General features: G+C 42.3%; 1 protein-coding gene across 1 annotated transcript; it reads left to right on the top strand.

The window, feature by feature from the left end:
- Nucleotides 1-1,135: 1,135 nt before the first annotated feature.
- On the top strand, nt 1,136-20,524 carry LOC308289035 (E-selectin-like; the record flags this gene model as incomplete). Its single annotated transcript, XM_080730559.1, has 11 exons — nt 1,136-1,169; nt 1,849-2,069; nt 2,423-2,597; nt 2,709-2,819; nt 10,069-10,254; nt 10,988-11,173; nt 15,131-15,235; nt 17,134-17,319; nt 17,601-17,789; nt 18,548-18,742; nt 20,382-20,524. 11 exons carry the CDS (start codon nt 1,136-1,138, stop codon nt 20,522-20,524), a joined length of 1,731 nt encoding a protein of 576 aa, XP_080586685.1.
- Nucleotides 20,525-22,297: the final 1,773 nt, after the last annotated feature.

The raw sequence follows: 22,297 nt of genomic DNA, 5'->3' as shown, positions 1-22,297 counted from the left end.
AAGAACGTTTCGTTGTCAAGCTCAACGTTGGGCATTTGGACCTATACATGGAGAAATGGAGAAAACCTGTTTGGCCTAAACATGGAGATGCGGAGAACACTATATTATGGATATAGTCCAGTCCATCATATCATATGGGACTACCGTCATAGACAGTAGCCATTGTTAGGCCGGAGTCAATGGCTGTCTGTCTGACTGTCTGTACAGGAAGTGATGTCACATGACATACTTTTTATGCCCATATATGAGTCATTCTCCACATCTCCATGTTTAGGCAAACTCCACACAGAAAGGCCCTATCGCCCACACCCTAGGCGATAGGGCTAACATGATCAAACTCCCCCAGAATGACAACAAAACGCTGTGGTTGGCCAGATGGTCAAGAATTGGTGCGAACTCGCCCTTTATGGCGAGGTCGCATGTCACCCTGAGGTCGCATGTCACCCTCAGGTGTCTTACTAGTTAGTTACTGTACATTTATTTTGTCATCAATTTCAATGTAAAAACTGGAAAGACAAGTGGTAGTGATCCATAACATTGTAAATGAAAAATAAAATAAAGCATTGCATTTACGCCTTGATGGTGTGTGTGTGTGTGTGTGTGTGTGTGTGTGTGTGTGTGTGTGTGTGTGTGTGTGTGTGTGTGTGTGTGTGTGTGTGTGTGTGTGTGTGTGTGTGTGTGTGTGTGTGTGTGTGTGTGTGTGTGCGTGCGTGCGTGAGTGAGTGAGTGCGTGCGTGTGCATGCGTGCGTGCGTGCGTGTGTGCGTGTGTGCGTGTGTGTGTGTGTGTGTTGCGCATATGCATGTGTGTATATCTTCAATGGTGGAGGCATTAGGCGTTGGTGATGATAACACAGGAAGTCATGTTAGATTAGATATTGCCAAACCGGGTGTTGCCTAAAACCCCTGAAGTATAATTAAAAATCATCCAGTAGTCGATGAAATGCAATTGCACACACACACAACAGATAGAGGAAAGACTGGAGAAATGGTAAGACAATGAAATATATACAGCATGCAGTCATATAACCACCATGAATGCACAATATAATATTATCATCTTACTTATTCTTCTTTTGTTGTATTTTTCAGACGTTTCAAGGAGTGAACCATCTTGGACCCAGCATATATCATGGGATGTTGATTGTAGCAGTGATTGTAATCACCCAAGGTATGTTCCCTCCAACCACTCCACACTTATTAACAAGATCCAGTGTTTTTGTAGATTTTTGTTGTTGTTGTTGATTTGTTCTTACCATTACCATATAAGGTAAGAACTACAAGTAGTTGACGAATGGAGGAAAGGAGTCCCTGTCTTCACTTACAGAAACTTTAACATGTAACGTTTCGGTCGTTCAGACCTTCATCAGGCATAATTTTCAGACCTTCATCAGGCATAGAGACTTCTCTAAGAACTACAAGTAAAGATCCTACATTCCAGAATGTTACTTAGGGTTCTTCCTATTTATATGGTCCTATGCCATATAATTGGATTGCAATTAGTAGTGCATTCATGTGGTCATCACTAATGCTGTAGTGTAACAGAGGTGATCCGAACCTCCCCACCCGGCTTCGAACCCCGGTCTCCCGCGTGAAAGTACAATATCTTAACCATTATCCAAAGGGATATCCGTATGGAAAGAGGGCAGATACTAGACTTTTGAGGCTTCAGGCTGGGGCTGCGACTCTCTCCACCACAAGTAGCATGGTGAGTGTCAGGATGATTTGAATGACCTGTCCTACTTTCACTTGCCCTGTAACTGTATCTTAACCGCTGTACTGCTTCTGGCGACTGAATTCCCCTGCGGGATCAACAAAGGTCTCATGTTTTCTTATCCGTTTGCCCTCAGACTTTGGAGGAGGTGGCGGAGGGGTTCAGGCATGGATGTACAACTACAGCACCGACCCGGGCCGCGACTATGACACGGCCCGCCAGTGGTGCAAGGCCCACTTCACCGACATGGTGGCCATCCAGAACCATGGGGAGATCGACTACCTCAACCAGATGCTGCCCTTCAACCGCGGGTACTACTGGATAGGCATCCGCAAAGTCAACGACGTCTGGACCTGGGTAGGAAACTATAACTATACGTTATTTTCTTAGTGATTATTTTGTCCATAACTTTTCTGATGAATCGAATAATCGAGAAGCACTTTATATTTTTATACTTTATACTTTTTTTATATTTTATCGATTAATCACGTATGTGTTATTTTAGACTTTGTCGCACAACTTGCCGTGCAAAAATAGTGAAAATAGCTGACGAGCTTGTAGTCGTAGATAAGCTATTTTCAGCATTTTTGAAAAAAATTAATAAAACTATTTCACCTGTAGTCCTAATGGCATGCCCAAAATAGGAATCAATTATTAATCGATTGTTTTATTAAATGATCGATTGAACTGTTGCACTTGCACCCCTATAGGTAGGAACCAGGAAGGCCCTGACCCCAGAGGCTGAGAATTGGGCAACGGGCGAGCCTAATAACGCAGGAAAGAATGCAGAGGACTGTGTGGAGATTTACATCAAGAGTGAAACACAACCAGCTGCATGGAATGATGAGAGGTGCAGCAAGAAGAAGGGAACGATATGCTACACAGGTACAACAGTATGTATAGTAGTGACCCTGGCCAAAATGAGGGTGCAAGGCAGGCCTCAGCACCCTCGTGGAGCCGTGACTGCTATCAAGTGACATGATTGTTTGTGTGCAGCCTCGTGCTCAGAGCGGTCCTGCGGTGTCCATGCAGAGTGTGTGGAGACCATAGGGAGCTTCATCTGTCAGTGCCATCCTGGCTTCCTGGGTCCTCCACACTGTGAGGATGGTGAGTACACACTGCTTCCTGGGTCCTCCACACTGTGAGGATGGTGAGTACACACTGGGGGGGGGGGTGTCATCTCTGTAGCCATTAAACGAAACGGGTATTTCTTACATTGATGCTCCTACATATTATCATGCAAGCACCAGTTAAAGTTACTTTCCATCCCTCATATACTGTGCACAGTGCACATCCCATAACCCACACACTGCACATCATTTCGGAGCTCATATCTTTGAACGGGTAAGGGCTAGTTAATATAATTTGACAAGGCTGAAATGTGTCAAACCTGCTTACACCTACCACAAAATACCATCTAAACCTTACATTGCAATCATAAAATAGCACGATCCAATCATCATACAGTATAACATAAATAGGCTAAATATCATAAACTGAAGCAGGACATTAAATACCGATGGACCCTAAAATGGATGGAGCATCACAGTAGTTCCCAGTAGCCCCCTCCACATCCCTAGCCTCCTGCTGTAGCAATAGGTTTTCGCTATGTCAGCATAATGTCATTCAATGTTCTTTTAATGTCTGTGTATCTTCAGACTCCACCTTATGAGGAGTTAATTGCGACCGTCAGGTCGCAGTTTAGTATCAAAACCTCCACCGGCCGTCCGTCGGTCACACGTCACACGTCACACGTCACACCTTTGCCCTGCTCATATTATCTCCGCATCAGTATGACATCACACTGCTTGGTGTGTGCCGTCAGGGTCATTTGTGTACGGTGTGATGTCATACTGATGTCAGCAGTGTGATGTCATACTGATGTCAGCAGCTATGTCTCTATATATGGAGTTATATGTTGTTCGTGTCCAAATATGGGGCTTGTGAGGTCAGACTTAGTGAGATTCGTCGGTTATCTCCATATATGGAGGGAGAACCAGCTTATGAGCCGATGAGTTGTGTCAGAGTCGAGATCCTGCTTGCATCTAATCTGTCGGTAGATAATGCCGGTCTTATATAAGGGTCATTTGTGTACGGTGTGATGTCATACTGATGTCAGCAGTGTGATGTCATACTGATGTCAGCAGCTATGTCTCTATATATGGAGTTATATGTTGTTCGTGTCCAAATATGGGGCTTGTGAGGTCAGACTTAGTGAGATTCGCCGGTTATCTCCATATATGGAGGGATGTGTTGGTTATCTCCATATCTGGAGATTCAACCTTCAACGATTTTGACATCTTGTTACTAATCTGTCGGTAGATAATGCCGGTCTTATATAAGGGTCATTTGTGTACGGTGTGATGTCATACTGATGTCAGCAGTGTGACAGGAGATAAGCGACCAACGGTCGCTTATCTCCCGATTAGGGAGTCTTACTGGTATGTCTATTATGTCATGTAGTAACATTGTATTAGGCTTTGCTTCAGGGAGGTTTGTGACGTCAGAGATCTGGTGTCATGCTTGCACACATTATTCTGTAGTATTACAGTAAATACAGTGCATGAATGCATCATCATTGCAACATAATGGTTCTCATCTTGTGAGTGAAACAAGTCGTTGGTAAATAATGTATCAATGATGTTGGTTTCATTGTGAAATCATTATTTTCCTGTGAAACCTCTGTGAACATTTTTATGAAATACTCAACTGCAACTGTCACGTTTCCTGCTTTTTCATAGGCCTACTCCTTTGCGAAACATAACCACTGTTACCGTAGTGACCTAAATCAGTGGTTCTCAACCTTTTCAGGCCGCGACCCCCAAGATAATCATATTTTAACTGGGGACCCACCTTACCCCCACGGTCCCACCCTACGAGCACTAAGAGTTGAGGCATTACATTTTGTATAACACGGTTCTATTGTGAAAACGGACGATCTACATGCTCACAACACAATTTCTGCCTCTACTATTTGACAATTTGGCCAATATTTAAATTTGTAATTTTAGAGGTATTAAAAAGTCCTTAAATTGTCATTGTAGATACCCTCTATACACTTAAACTTTATGTTGGTCTGTTTACTGTTGAGTGAGAAAACAATGTTGCACATTAAGCTAATTAGTCTGGTAGGAAGGTAGGCCTCCCGCGCACCCGAGAGATATATTTTTCTAACCTAGCTTTTTAGAATCCTTAAGGTGTCAAGTTAATGAATTTTGATGTTCCCAGATCCAATTATTGTCCCATATATGTTTTTTTTAACCATATGTTGTGTCCGTCCTGGATTTTTGGCTGTGAAAACGAATACATTTAAATCAACATAGCTCCTGAACCATACATCCGACAGAAACCATTCACCCCATGTTATGTTCGTCTTTGCAAGATGAATTGATTGATATGAAGATTTGCCATGGTTCCATCATGTTTAGTGCATTAAAACCTAAATAAACACAAAAAAAGTTAAAATTTGCCTAAACTGGATCACAACAACTCCTCCCCCATGCACCCTATTGATATTTCTTTTCTAACATTTGCATTTTTACAATCTTCAAGATGTGTAGTAAACAAATGTTGATGTTCCCCACTTGAAATATTGACACATGTATGTTTATTCTGGCATAGTGTTTGCTATAGTGAATCTTTGCAAATGCAAAAAAGAGAATGTAAAATCTACACAAGGTCATAACTATACATCATTCTGAGACAAATGTCCAATTTGTCTGTTTCATTTTGGCATGAGGCATTAAGGGAGATGGCTAGTGACATAATATGTACATTTATGGATCATCAATACTCAAATAAATGCTAAAATGCAGACAATTCAATAGGCGGATTTACATAAGGTCTTAACTATACATTTTTTCTGAGACAAATGTCCAATTTGTCCGTTTCATTTTTGCATGAGGCATTGAGGGAGATGGATAGTGACATAATATGTACATTTATGGATCATCAATACTCAAATAAATGCTAAAATGCAGACAATTCAATAGGCGGATTTACATAAGGTCTTAACTATACATTTTTTTCTGAGACAAATGTCCAATTAGTCTGTTTCATTTTTGCATGAGGCATTGAGGGAGATGGATAGTGACATAATATGTACATTTATGGATCATCAATACTCAAATAAATCCTAAAATGCAGACAATTCAATAGGCGGAATTGGGACAGAGGACATTTACCAATACAAATGAAGGAGTTTATGATTTTTTTTATTATTGTTAATATGAATGCTTTAGGTGCTTGCTACACACATCCCATCCCCAATTCAAAATATAGTGCTAGGTTTTAATTTTGTTTACAGTCTTGGATATCTGCAAACATTTCAAATATACATGAAGTCTTAATTAATGATATGCATAGACAAATTACCCCATTTTGTTTTATTTTGGCATGACATGTCATGCCAAAATACCATGTCATGCCAAGATTTGATTCTAGACAACCTCAGGTTTCCAATGGAACCAACCTTGTCATGCTACATTGTCTGGCAGGGGGGGTAAATGCCTAATGATTCAAAGATAGACAACATTTTGGCAAGGGATAAACGGCCATCACCAATTTTCAAAAGGACCCTTGAGCTTTCGCCTCGATTCATGAGAATGGAAACACGTGAAAGCCTCCCCTGTACAGACATGCCACATTTAGGACAATCTCATGCAGTGTTGGGTAAGAACCATGCAGTTTTTTGTATTCAGTACAAATATGTAATTTACGCCTATTGTAAATCTGTTTATGAACACATACATTAACTACTGTACTTTCTTTATAGGGGCGGAATAGCTGAATGGTTGGGGAGCCTGCCTGGTTGTCCCAGGTTCGATTCCAGGCAAGGGTAGCAATGTTGATCTGTGTGGAGGAAAATAGGTATCTATCTATCTATCTATCTATATAGACCACTGCACTGCATCTCAACTCAATTAAAAGCACATTTAACATGACCACATTGACCAGGTCATCCATTTGCTGTACAGTAAAAAAAAACATAACAATGCAGTATAAATAGACATTAGCCTAGCATAAAATACCAATGAATCCCAAAATAAACTAAATCAAAACATTAGCATGTAAAGGAAAATCATAGACTGCCAGGGAGGTCTTTAATAAAGATAAAATATCAGTCGACTGGGCAGCTCTGTTGTGTAGGGGCAAGCTGTTACAGAGCCTTGGGGCCCCAGGCTGTCCTGCATAGATCACAGTAGTGCATCTGTTGACCACTGTACTACATCTATAGACACTAAATTGGTCTACAGATGCATTCAAGTGGTTTACAGATGCACTTGAGTAGTCTACAGATGCAATAATGTGATCAACAGATCACAACAGTGGCCCACAGTTGCACTAGAATGGTCTACAGATCACAACAGTGGTCTACAGATGCAATACAGTGGTCTATAGATGTAGTACAGTGGTCTATAGATGTAGTACAGTGGTCTATAGATGTAGTACAGTGGTCAATAGATGTAGTACAGTGGTCAAAAGATACACTACTGTGGTCTATGCAGGACAGCCTGGGGCCCCTCAGGCTCTGTAATAGCTTGCCCCTACACATCAGAGCTGCCCAGTAATCAGTCTTTATCTGTCTGATCTTTAGCTGAGACTGGCAGTCCATGATCTTCCTTTACTGATGCTAATGTTTTGCTTTTGTTTATTTTGATATTCTATGCTATTTATATTGCATTGTTATGTCTTTTCTATTATTGTTTTTAATTGCACAGCACTTTGGGTGACCTGGTCATGTTAAATGTGCTTTAGAAATGTGCTTTTAATTGTGTTGAGGTGAGATGCAGTGCAGTGGTCTATATAGATAGATAGATAGATAGATAAATAGATAGATAGATATTTTCCTCCACACGCATCGACATTGCTACCCTTGCCTGGAATCGAACCCTCTAAAGACACTACAGTAGTTAATGTATGTGGTCTAAAACAGATATACATTTTTACATATTTTACTGGATTAAAAAACGTCATGGTTCTTACCCAACACTGCATGGAATTGTCCTAAATTTGGCATGTCAGTACAGGGAATGGTATTTTGGCATGACATGTCATAAAACAAGATAGAGTAATTTGTCTATGTGTAACAGAGGTGAATCGGACCTCCCCACCCTGGGTTCGAACCCGGGCCTCCCACGCGAAGTCCAATATCTTAACCATCGCTCCAAAGGGATATCCCTATGTAACAAGGGAGATACTAGACTTTTGAGGCCTCAAGGCTGGGGCTGTGACTCTCTCCGCCACACTCACCCCCCTTTAGATCTCCTCCTATGGGGAAGCCCGATCCGGGTCACGGCACCATTGTAACGGAGGTGAATCGGACCACCCCACCCAGGCTTCGAACCCGGGCCTCCCACGCGAAAGTCCAATATCTTAACCATCGCTCCAAAGGGGTATCTCTATGGAACAAGGGAGATACTAGACCTTTGAGGCTTCAAGGCTGGGGCTGCGACTCTCTCCGCCAAGTATGCATAATCATTTAATTAAGATGTCACGTATATTTGATATTGTTTGCAGATATCGATAAGACTGTAGGCAAACTTAAAACCTGGCACTATTTTGAATTGAGGATGGGATGTGTGTATCAAGCACCTAAAGCATTCATATTAACAATTTGAAGAAAGAAAATGCCTATGTCTTCTGGCCCAATTCCGCCTATTGAATTGTCTGCATTTTAGTTTGAGTATTGATGATCCATCACTTGCCATCTCCCTCAATGCCTCATGCAAAAATGAAACAGAGAAATTGGACATTTGTCTCAGAAAAAAATGTATAGTTAAGACCTTATGTAAATCCGCCTATTGAATTGTCTGCATTTTAGCATTTATTTGAGTATTGATGATCCATAAATGTACATATTATGTCACTAGCCATCTCCCTTAATGCCTCATGCCAAAATGAAACAGACAAATTGGACATTTGTCTCAGAATAATGTATAGTTAAGACCTTATGTAGATTTTACATTCTCTTTTTTGCATTTGCAAAGATTCACTATAGCAAACACTATGCCAGAATAAACATACATGTGTCAATATTTCAAGTGGGGAACATTTGTTTACTACACATCTTGAAGATTGTAAAAATGCAAATGTTAGAAAAAATATATCAATAGGGTGCATGGGGGAGGAGTTGTTGTGATCCAGTTTAGGCGAATTTTTACTTTTTTTGTGTTTATTTGGGTTTTAATGCACTAAACATGATGGAACCATGGCAAATCTTCATATCAATCAATTCATCTTGCAAAGACGAACATAAAATGGGGTGAATGGTTTCTGTCGGATGTATGGTTCAGGAGCTATGTTGATTTAAAGGTATTCGTTTTCACAGCCAAAAATCCAGGACGGACACAACATATGGTTAAAAAAAACATATATGGGACAATAATTGGATCTGGGAACATCAAAATTCATTAACTAGACACCTTAAGGATTCTAAAAAGGTAGGTTAGAAAAATATATCTCTCGGGTGCGCGGGAGGCCTACCTTCCTACCAGACTAAATCATCTGGGGGTCTCCCGCAAAATCATTTCAGGCCTGACCCACAGGTTGAGAACCACTGACCTAAATCCTAATGTTTATCTGGCCCGTCTTTCCGTGGGGAGCCACATCCTGCTCAAATACTCCCCGGCGACACTTGTCATCAGTTCAGGTCACACCATTTGTGTTTGGGTTTTGGCAAACAACATAATGTTGAATGCAATTAATTCTATGTGAATTAGTAGCTGGCATTTCCCTTGACTGTAAAGGCATCTAAATGATTTTCTTGACTAACACGACATCCATGATATAGCCAGTCAAATTCATCTGAAACTATTAAAACGAATTGACTGATGCCCATGTGCCATAAGTCAGGGGTTTACAAACTTGAATCTTACATTTTTAGAATCTTACATCATATTACGCAACGTAAATATGCATGTATTTCCAACTGAGATACGGAAGGCTATGTCACAGAGAAATATCCGTTTCCATCAGAACTGACTGAAAATAACTTTATACTTAATGTTTAACCACTTCAACCCCAACATCCCTATTCTAGGGGGAAGGTTTACCAAAAAATAGCCTATCTACAAGCTCACAACGCGTCACAACGTGACACGTTGTGAGCTTGTAGATCTGCTATTTTTGGTGAGGAGAGTTGGCTGTAGATGGAAAAAGAACTCATCAAGTGCAGTGCAAATCAGGTCTGTTTTACTAAGCAATAAGCATAGTGAAGTGATATTGATGTAGCGATATTGATGAATTCCAAATGTTATCAGATTATTCTGAGGCACATCACGGCTCCCAAGGGTGCCACATCACCCACTTTGGGAAACCCTGCCATTAAGTGATAATATCTGTGTTTTCTTCTCAGCTGTCAGATGTCCCCGTCTCTCCTCACCTTCTATGGGTAACATGACATGTGTGGACCCCCTGGAAGCTTTCTCCTTTAACTCCTCCTGTCACTTTACCTGTGAGGAGGGCTATTCTCTGAAGGGAAACAGCACACTCACCTGTCTGGCCTCTGGACAGTGGAGCAAACTAACTCCTGTATGCACAGGTAAGTCAGAGGAGGGATTTATTCTCTTTATCGCTTTTGTCTTGGTGACTGTGGCAAAGCGATAAGTTCAGGAGAAAAATACTATTAAATGGTATTGGATAAAAGATGTGTCCAGGGGGAGCCCGCTGGCCTACCGGTCCAGGCACATGCCGCATAGGCTCTGATGCATGACAGCATGTCGTGGGTTCGAGTCCCGATCCCAACAACCGCTGCTGCGTGTGACAGCGTGTCACTCCCCATCTCTCTCCCCATTCAGTCTACTGTCCTATTAACAGAGACATAAGACCAAAACAAATCGTGTCCAGTGGTCATCAATATGTCTGTACACGGACAAATGTGACCATGGCAAGACTTGGCCTTGTCCATCTGCAACATTTTGATTTTCTGTTCCACACACCATTATAATGTTCTTATTTTGATAAGACCCAATTACTGTACGTCAAGTCTCCAGGTTTTCTTAGAATATGTAAGACACACTGATTTACTATTACACTGCACTGTAGTGTAATAGTAAATCAGTAAATGAACAGAAGCGCTGTTCTAATGGACTCCTAATGTGCCATACATACTACAGTATGTATGGCACATTAGGAGTCCATTAGAACAGCGCTTCTTATTTAACGTTTTATTTTTTTCAAGGACTCCCATAACTTCTGAGAGTGTACAAATGGAACCAAATGAATCCGCATGGCCCCAGTATGTGTCAAATCAAAGCTGTTCTACTCCTTTGCAGTGATACGGTGCAGCAGCCTAAAAGCTCCCCCTCATGCCTCTCTGCAATGCCAGGACCCTTTGGGAGAGTTCAGCTATGGTTCAACATGCACCACACAGTGTGAAGAGGGATTTGATCTGATTGGCCAGAACTCCACCCAGTGTTTCTCACAGGACAACTGGAGCCATGGTCTTCCTCTCTGCCAGGGTACAGTATGACCACAGAGGTTTCAGTAATAGCTTGTGTTCCCAGAGTAAAGCCTATACGTCTCCTTTTGCTGTTTTATCCCTACTGCGTGAAAGTATGACTGGATGTCATAATCAACTTAGGAGTTGAGTTGATTTTGTCTCCAGTCCTTGGGCCCCAAACTGCTTACTTAATCTTCTAATTTATATTGCTAGTTACTTTACTTTACTTTACTTTATTTGTTTATTTAGACGGGACAATGCATATTAATGAACACTACATGAAAGCAATGTAAATAAGCCGGAATTAGCAAGAATGCTAAATTTCATCCGTAGTCCCCACATGAAGACAAAACAATACATACCAACAAACAGCAACCCTACATTAGGAGAGGGCGCCTAAGAACATACATACAAATACTATTTTTCCTCAACCAAGAGAAAACAACAAAACAACACATTACTAATAGTACCCTACATTAGAAAAGAAAAGTTAAAAATATACGTACATGACATGAGCTGTACTCTTAAAACTATACATGGTCACAGGTTTGATTGTCAACTAACCATTTTTTTAGATTGAACTTGAAGGATGGAAATGACAAACAGTCTCTTATTGTTAGAGGTAGGTCATTCCAGATTGAACATCCCTGCACTGAAAGGGTGTTTTTTCCAAAAGCGGTTACCCGGTACGGTACTTCGCAATCCCCTCTAGTGATTGCTCTAGTATTGAGTCCTCTATCGGGCTTCCTTTTTATGAATTCCTTTAGGGGAGGTGGGCATAGACCATTTAGGGTCTTATATATGATACTGACCTGTTTAAATACCTTAAAATTAGCGAAACTCAAAAAACGGTACCTCTGAAGAATATTACAATGGTGATATGAGCGGGGTTTCCTATCGAATACCTTAAGCGCACTCTTATATAGCTGTTCAATGGGTTTGAGAATCGTTATACCTGTGCAAGACCAGTTTGTGAAACAGTACTCAATGTGTGATTGGATCATGCATTGGAGATAAGATTTAGCAGCACTAACTGCCAAACAAGGTCTGATTTGTTTAAAGTTCTGAAGGTTGAACTTGATTGTGTTTGTAACCTTTTTTACATGTTTTTTAAAGGTTAGGGTTGAGTCTAACATGACCCCGAGGTACTTGAACTCTGGCACAAGTTCAAGTTCCTCTCCACCCAGAAACACATTTGATGACTCCATCACAACTGGTCTTTTGGAAAAAGCCATGCAGACCGTCTTTTTTGCATTCAGGAGCAGGCATGAGTCTGTAAGCCAGTCCTGAACGCTGGTCAGAACAGAAGTTAAAACCGTTGACACCTCTGCATAGCTCTTTCCATGAGTCAGTATAACCGCATCATCTGCGTACATCTGGATATGTACATCTTTACATACATCAGGTAGGTCGTTTATGAACAGAGAAAACAGAATTGGTCCTACTATTGATCCCTGGGGGACACCAACCGAGCAAGTGTGATAAGGAGACTTGATGCCATTTATGCTTACACACTGTTCTCTATTTGATAGGTATGATGTAAACCATTTGATGGCCTCTGGGGACAAGTTGAAATGTGTTAGTTTGGACAAGAGGACCTGATGGCTGACAGAGTCAAATGCTTTCTTGAAATCTAAAAATACTGCCATTGCGCATGGGGCCTTGTTCAAAGCACACTTTAACTTTTCAATGAATAAGCAATTTGCTGACTCAGTGGAGTGGAAGGCTCGAAACCCAAACTGCATAGGATGCAGAGGGGTGTAGCCTTTGTCTAGATGTTTAACAATAGACTTTACAATCCACTTTTCAGCCACTTTTGATATAACAGGTAAGATGCTTATGGGTCTATAGTTTGATATGTCCGTTTTTGAGCCAGATTTGAATATAGGTGTTATAACAGCAGCTTTCCACTGAGTTGGGACAGTGCATTTTCTTATGGACAGATTTACCAGATGTGTGATTGGTGCCACCAGAGAGACAATATTTGTTTTAAGAAAGTTTGTGTCAAGCCCGTGTGCATCTTTAGCTTTGGATGCTTTCAGTGATCTGACAATGTTTGTCACCTCGTTTTCTGTGACTTCCTCCAAATTAAAAATGGGGAGATCATTTTGAACAGGGCGTGAAACAAACTTAGAGGGTCTGAACAACTGTGTGATTTCATACACAGAGTTTAGAAAAAACAGCATTAGATTGCTAGCAAGCGTGTGGGGATCTTTCACCAGGACATTATCTATTTTAAGTTCTAAGTTGTTATTATCCTGCTTATAGTATTTCCCTGTCAGTTTATTTATGTATTCCCACACTTTTTTTCCATTTCCTCTGGCACTCTCTATGATGGAGATATAAAATCCAGCTTTAGCCCTCCTTAAGAAATTTGTGACTTTGTTTCTAGCATGTGTGAATAGCTGTCTGTCCGTTGTCAGGCCAGATTTTAATGCCTTTTTAAGCAGTAAATCTCTGGTTTTCATTTGATCTCTACATTTTTTATCGACCCAAGGTAGAGTAATTTTTCTCCCTTTCCTCTGGTTACCACCTCTGGTGAAAGATTCCATTACCCTGCCAATTTTGGAAAGCAGGATATTACATCCGGTCTCAACATCATCACATGAGTGTAGATCATCCCACTCAAGCCCTTGTAGGGCAACCTCAAGGCTATGTTGCAGATGTTTTGGGATTGTTTTGACTATAGGCTGGGACTGAGCTTTGCTAAACGCCTGTTTTGAGAGTTTTCTGGAAAAGAATATTATGTTGTGATCAGAGAGACCTGTCACAAAGTTAAATGTTTTAGCGATTCTTTCCACTTTATTTGATAACAGTAAATCTATCTTGGTTGCTGAGTGACTGGTTATTCTTGTAGGTTGCTCTATTAATTGGGTCAGATTATAGTGGTCTGTTACCAGTTTAAGATTTTTCCTTATTTTTTTATCGTCCCAGTTAACATTTGTATCACCAATTAGTATTACTTCTTGATTAAAATCACACGCCGTGAGGATGGTCTTTAGCTGGTCGTATACTTCCACTTTAGCTGATGGCTGACGGTATAAGCAAATTAGAGTGAACTTCATCTCTGTGGATAGTGTAATTTCTACACCTACACATTCGGCCTGGATCTCAGTGGGCCATACAATTTGCTTACATTGTAAGGTGTTCTTGATATAAAGCAGGGCCCCCCCACCCTTCCCAGTTACTCTGTCCCTTCTGAACACCTTGTAACCAGGCATGCTCACTAAGGCATCTGGGGATGACCGCTTTAACCATGTTTCCGTCAGACCTAAACAGTCAATGTTAGAGTTTACAAGCAGATTTTCTAGCTCACTGTGCTTATTTACCATACTCTGGATGTTTAGATGGCCACAGAACAAACCTTTGGGTTTACATAGGGGGTCCCACACAGTTTTAGCTTGGTTTAGTGTTTTAAAAAATTTACATTTTCTATGTTTTTTAAAAACTGGGTTCCTGTATTTTACCTTAGCCATAGGTGGCTTTGGTGGTTGCCGGAGAGGGGGGGACCGTGTTGTGTCATTGTCCAGAGCTGAATTATTCTTGCTGGTGACCACCGGCCTAGCTCCGGTGCAGAGACTTCTAGACACGGTGGCCACCTCAGCTGATGACGATGATGATGATGATGATGTCCCAGATGACGGCCCAGCTCCTTTGATGAGACTTCTAGGCACGACGGCCACAGCCTCAGGTGTTGGTGGTATAGCGGGGCCGATGTCCAGCGGCCCAGCTCCTTCCAAGAGACTTCTGGGCTCGGTGTAGTCAGCCTCGGGGGCCTGCGATGTCCTCGGGCCGGTGTCCCGCTGCCCGGGGCCTCTAGGCACGGTGGCCACAGCCCCAGGTGATGGTGTTGGTGGTATAGCGGGGCCGATGTCCAGCGGCCCAGCTCCTTCCAAGAGACTTCTGGGCTCGGTGTAGTCAGCCTCGGGGGCCTGCGATGTCCTCGGGCCGGTGTCCCGCTGCCCGGGGCCTCTAGGCACGGTGGCCACAGCCCCAGGTGATGGTGTTGCGGGGTCGATATCCAGCGGCCTAGCTCCGCTGCAGAGGCTTCTAGGCACGGTGGTAGCAGCCTCTAGAGCTGGTGATGTCGTCAGGCCGGTAGTCGCCGTTTGTGTCAACAGGTCGAGACCGAGTAGCCTTCTGAACACGGGTGGGGGTAGATGAAGCCAGGCTAACAGTTCGGTAGCCGCTAGCTGCGGTAACAGGGGCGTCTGGAGCCAAGCTGGCGGCGTTAACCGGTGGCTATTGTTGTTGTTAGCCACGTTAGCCTCGTTAGCCACGGTGGTGAGGGCTCCGAGGACTCCCGGTGTCGGGCCTGGGCATGGATGGATGTCGCCCGATAGCATGAGGCATATGGAAATAACTTTTCCACAGTATTCTCCTCTGCTTCCCTTTGCAATGAGTGGGCGCCACGCACTCTGCAGGAGGTGGACGAGCGTCGCTGTGGAGCCATAGCCAAACTGCTTGTTTGTAGCTGTTGTCGTATCCCCTTCCAAGTAGTGGAGGTTTTCCAGCTTGGTCAGACTGCATGCTGATTCCCGAGCACATTTTGTAGAGTAGAATAGCACTACTAACAGCAGCGTGTTTAGATAAATTGTTAGGCGCGTCGGACGTGCAGCAGCTGCTGCGCGCCGCCATTGCTTCCGCGCCGCTACGCCGTGTTGCATTGTGGCCAGGTAGAGTGCAAGTACTATTTTCGGTGCCGTCTGTATCCGATCGACAGTACAAAGGCAGGGCCTTTAGCCAATGAGGGAGCACCATTCCTGGTGATGTCACCACCAACAAGTGCGACCTGATATAAATAACCGTATAGACAAGTTTGCACCTCGACAGAGTGCGAACCTGCCCATCCACATACATACAAACAGCACTGAACAGCACTGAAAGTAGTACCTGCGCGCTCTGCTGGTGCACAAATAGGCCATCAATGACCACAAGTGCACAAGGCACAAGTTGGCACCTCGACAGAGTGCAGTCTAGTCTAAAAGTCAGTGTTAACAGAGACAGAATGCTGAAACAGAATGCACCTATGTGGCCGAATGGAGCAAGGAAGCCCCTGTCTGCCTGGGTAAAACATCTGGGTTTTGATTCTTGACTATGGACATACAGCACCACCTAGTGGGGGAAATACCACAGCCTTTCTTGTGTTCCATTACTCATTATAACTCACTAAATAATGTTATGTTACTTTATTACATTTTCAACTTCAATTAATCTTTGGGGATTTAACTGATGCTCCCGAAGTTAAAGGAGTAGTTCACCCCCCAAATGATTTTTTTTCTATTGATTACTCACACCATGGAGACTTGAGTTCAATAGTATTTTTTTGTATTTGTGGCATAGTAAATTTACCCCCATTGATTCTCCCCATCCAGAATCAATGGCGGTAATTTACTATAATATGAACTACTCCTTTAACAGGTAGGAGTTGAAGAAAGTTTCAAGAAGACATTTGGTGTTTGAAGGCATCATGGTCTTATGCATACTGATCCATCCATCCATCCATCTATCCATCCATCTTCAACCGCTTATCTGGAATCGGGTCGTGGGGGTAACAGTTCCAACTGAGATTTCCAGAGTTCCCTATCCAGAGCAACTTCCTCTACTCCCTCTGGGAGTATACCGAGGCGTTCCCAGGCCAGTGTCTTTGATCTGCCACGGGGTCTCCTCCCAGTGGGACGTGGATCAAGGACCTTCCTAGGAAGGCGCTCAGGAGGCATCCGTACTAGCAACTGTTCTACTCCAAGTCTCTCTCGGGTGACTGAAATTCTCACCCTATCTCTAAGGGAAATACCAGCACCCGTCTGAGAAAACTCATTTCGGCCGCTTGTACCCGCGACCTTATACTTTCGGTCATGACCCACACTTCATGACCATAGGTGGGAAGTTGGGAACATATCCTCCGTATTCTACTGTATGTTGGATCATATCTCTGTCTCTCTCTCTCTCTCTCTCTCTCTCTCTCTCTCTCTCTCTCAGTGAAGAGATGCAGTCAGCGAGTGTCTCCCCCTCATGGGTCTCTATCTTGCTCTGACCCTCATGGCCAGTTCAGTTTTGGTTCTCGGTGTAACGTGACCTGTGAAGAGGGCTTTCTGGTGAATGGAACGGCTGAGACAGAGTGCAGCTCCATGGGCATTTGGACAGGAGAAGTCCCCCCCTGCCAAGGTAATAAGTTATGTTAACAAATGGCATATAATCATCATCCCTGCTCTCAGACATGCTGTTTTCTTGGTAGAATACGTCTCCGTCTCATGCTCATACATTCACTTTTGTTATTATCACTTCAGGAGTTAATTTATTCACTTAAGTTTACGTAGGTCAAAATGGTAAGAATTTTTTCTTGTAGGAAACACCTATGGACACATAGCTTTAATGCTCTTCTTCTAGACTGATGATTTGGCCTGATTATGTTGATCCCAACCCTTTCTTCATTGTCTCCCTTATAGCACGCCGCTGCCCCCTACTGGCCAGTGGTCCACATCATGGCTGGATGAATTGCAGCCATCCCTATTCCCCTTTCAGCCACGGCTCCCACTGTGACTTTGGATGCAAGGAGGGCTTCCTGCTGAGAGGAACGCCAACAATACACTGCAACACCTCAGCTCTCTGGAGCCAAGAGGCTCCCAGCTGCCAAGGTTAAGAGTTAAACATGGACTTTTAAGTTTCCATTTGAATTCAAACCTGCTAATTCTCCCTCCTGGCCCCCGAACTGTGGAATAAACTCCATGTCGCACTTAGAACAACAGACTCACTCCCTAGCTTCCGCCGTGGCCTGAAGACTCACCTCTTCAGACTCCACCTTAGCCCATAGCACTTACGGTAGCACTCGCCTACCCTCAATGACCATACATGAAAGCTAGAAAGCATTTTTAGGTTTTATATTTAAAATAATTACTGATTAGGTAACCTCGCGTCACCAGTCTTTCCTAAGGTGCTTGGTCTACCTACGTTATTCTTTTTTTTCTAGATTGATATTTCTTTGCATTTGATGTATTGATTTTGATTTAATACCTTCCTTATTGTATTGATGTATATACCTTGCTTATTGAAAGTCGCTCTGGGTTTAGAGCTTCTGTTAAATGCCTAAATTGTAAATTGTAATTCTGACAGTATGAAGGAAAACAGACAGACAGACACACACACACACACACACACACACACACACACACACACACACACACACACACACACACACACACACACACACACACGCACACACACACACACACACACACACACACACACACACACACACACACACACACACACACATCTGTAGCAATAATCATTTGACTTTCACATGCATCTTCTCTTTACAATGTATTATATTCCTAAACTGGTACTTTACGTGGTCTGCTAATTCTCTCCAACTCCTGTTTTCTCCACAATACAGTGGTCCTGTGTGAGGCCCTTCCTACTCAGTCCTCACCCCTGTTCATGAACTGCTCTCATCACCCCCTGCATGGCAACTTCACTTTTGGCTCCCAGTGTCTCTTCACGTGTGACGACGGTTTCTCCATGAATGGAACAGACGCGCTGTCGTGTTCTTCCACTGGAGGCTGGAGTGACGCTGTACCCACCTGTACAGGTAAGCTATGTGGAATGAATGACACTGTACCCACCTGTACAGGTAAGCTATGTGGAATGAATGACACTGTACCCACCTGTACAGGTAAGCTATGTGGAATGAATGGCACTGTACCCACTAGGACATTCCCGAATAGTGATTTTTAGTATCCTAATTATTCGACCTCAAACTATTCGAATAGTCGAATATTCGACAGGACTGGTCAAACTGTCAAATATATTAAGTAAGCAAGAGGCGAACATTGTGAAAATAGCCGATCTACATGCTCACAACGCCTTGCAACTGTGGAACCAAGTCACATTAAATGTAATACCTACAATTCCGAGTGCTTGTCAGGGTGGGGTTCCCCAGTTCAAATATGTTTATTTTGGGGGTCACAGCCTAAAAAGGTTTGAGAAGCCCTGGTATAGAGCATTAACAAATTCATCCACCAGGGACTATCTCCCCAAGCTTTATAAACTATATATTTTTTAAAGAGAAAAAAAAAAAAAAAACTAATATTCGACTTCGGTGAACAACGTCGAATAGTGACTTTGATATTCGAATATTCGATTATTCGAATATTTCGTGAATGCCCTACCCACCTGCACAGGTAAGCTATGTTCAGTGGAATGAACAAGAAAGAGCATTGTGCTATACCTCTCAAGCTTTTAAATAGCTAAGATAACTCCTAATAGCTCTATATTCTGATAGTACTCATTTGTTGTTGTTGTTGTTGCTGTTGTTTCAGGCCAGGGTACCAATTTTATCCAATCAAGATAGAGAACTCAGACAGATAAACAAGTGAAGTTGGAGGTGATGACACAAAGAAATGAGCAGACAATATTAGAACAGGAACACTATAAAATGAAGCTAATAAATGGGTACTGCTGATTGGCTGAACGTTTGCAACATGAAAATGTATTTTCTTTTTATTAAAGAGCTGGAGAGACATGGAGACTCCTGCTACTGAACCTGTTACTGATCAGAATATAGAGCTTTAAGTTGCACACCTGTGTCGTGTGCCAAAGAAAGCCGATCTACAAGCTCACATCGCGTTGCATGGTGAGCTTGTTGATATGGCTATACCTTCGGTGCACAACACCAGCGTGCAACTAAGTATCAGTCACGTGCACACATAGACATCAAAGGGGGCTTGAGCCCCTGCCCTTTTATCCATCTGTAAAAAGTGCCCTCTCCCGACCATGAATGCAGTTTTTACTATGGTGAAAGAAACACAAATGCCCTCTCTTTCCATGCCATACCTGAAGGCAGCATTCAAGAGCATTGTCCAAACTCTCCTGAACTTGAATGCAGCCTCTTATGTAATCTGAAGAATTGCCCTCTCTGTGTAGAAATACATGCCGTACGCCACATCTCCAATATTCACTTAATTATGCTTAGTTCAATATGGTATCAAGAACCGAAAACAGCCGACCTCCAAGTCCAAACTGCGATGCGTTGTGAGCTTGGAGGTCTGCTATTTTCAACATTTTCACCAAAAGGCCCTTTTAGAAATTTCAGCCGCTGCCTCTCCAACATTCTCTGCACGTCCCTGCTAAGTATAAATGAAGCTTTAGCATTGGTTATTTGTATGAGATCAGAGTAGTACTGTGTAAGGACTTCTGCTGACGATGCATTTATTGGTTTTGTGTTCCAGAGGAGGGTATTCCACAACTTGGACCTGCTATGCTGATGTATGCAGGCATTGGGGCAGGCTCTGCTGTTGCTCTGCTTGCCCTAATAGGACTTGGTCTACTGATTGCTAAACGTTTGACCAAGAAGAAGTGCGCGGCCATCTGAGAGTAAGAGATTCACACAAATATATATATTATATACATTGGTTTACTGAATGTGTTTTAATAATCATTGAATTCTCATTTCAACAGGCATCATGCACTTTGAACCATCATTGTGGGAGGAGAGAGTGAATCCGGCTTTTGAGAGTTGAACTCTCAATATTATTTCTTATTTCTTTTATACTTTTATACTTACATTCTAGTTTGAGTGCTTCTTGTATTTACTGTATGTTGTTCTGTGATTGTAATATAAAAAAGAATGCAGAATAAACCAAACAGCATGTAGATCTGCTATTTTCACAATAGAACCGCGTTATACAAAATGTAATGCGGCTAATGCCTCGACTCTTAGTGCTCGTAGGGTGGGGGGGGGGGTCCCCCAGTTAAAATATGATTATTTGGGTTGAGAACCACTGCTCGACTGCAATGTGAAGTGGTCTGGCACTGTCTGGCTGTAACACCTTCTTACTGGCCCAGTTCACTCGCCTCTCACCCCCTACATGGGCGTCACAACCTGGGGGTCGACTGGTGAAAGTGCCACACAAAGCCTGGGCAACTGCCAAAGCATGGCATGAAGTGTCAATGTGGCACAATCTACTGGCCAGAATGACCCCCCCCCACCACCCCCATCACTAAGAGCTGAGGAGGTGATGTATTATGCCTCTCTGCATCACGGCTCCATGTGGGATTCACACTGTTGGGCACATATCAAGAAATATCTTATAACTATGCAACTTTATCTGTGTATTTTTGAAGCGGTGAAAGCCGCTTCCAAGGAGTGGCTTTGTGTGTATCATTGCGTCCAGACCTGAGGATTGGTCAAAGCTTCACATGACAATTTGCCCCAGATAAAATCCTTCAGAATTCATAAAAAATATAGAACTAAAGCACATAGAAGGTAGAATGTATAGATCTAGAACACAGAATGTGTAGATCTAGAACACAGATTTCATAGCTCTAGAACACAGAATAAAAGTTCACCGCTTCACTTCGAACCGAGGTTTGATTTTTAAATTTGACTTGACTGTTTAATTTGATTTTTTTCTTTTTTTTTGTATTCATTTATATATATTTTTTTAATTTCATTTTCACTTTAATTTGTATTTTTAATTGTATATTTGTATTGTATTTGCCTGATTCAGGACCCCAGGAAGACTAGAGGCTCATTAGTGAGTCTAATGGGGATCCTTTAATAAAAATAAACATAAACATGTCCCCAGTTCTGGGTCAGTCTGATGCACACACTGTGTCAGCACTTGGAGGTAATGTGAAATGAGAAAAGGATTCATTTATGTATGTAATTATATGTTTTAGTGTCCTACAGTCTTTATAGACATTGACATTTTGGTAAAGTAGGCCTATAGGAGTTGCATGGTGGCTCAGGCCTGATTTATACACACCAATAATAGCATATGTACAAGCTCATTGCGTGAGACGCACACCATATACCGTATAAGCTCTAAAGCGTGTCACAGGTTTGAATCCCAATCCCGACAACCTTTGCTGCATGTCCAGTCTATCTCCACTATGTACTATCAATAGAGGCAGAAAAGCCCCAAATATATCTTTTAAAAAAAAGAAAATGGGTTGTGCTGTGACGCGTTGTGATCTTGCAAAAGTATAAATCAAGCCTTATGCTATAGGCTAAGTATGTACAGATCAATCTCGAAAAAGTATATAACATTGTGTAAAAGTAAATCTTCTTGAAACTTTCATATACTTTATAAAAACTTTCATATGTTCTAATCTAGATACACATGCAGTGAATTATTCCAAA

This window comes from Nannobrachium achirus (genome assembly GCF_963921795.1).
Source record: "Nannobrachium achirus genome assembly, chromosome: 1".
Classification (NCBI taxonomy): domain Eukaryota; kingdom Metazoa; phylum Chordata; class Actinopteri; order Myctophiformes; family Myctophidae; genus Nannobrachium; species Nannobrachium achirus.
Note: the sequence above shows the minus strand (reverse complement) of the source record. Positions and strands in the feature narration are given on the sequence as shown.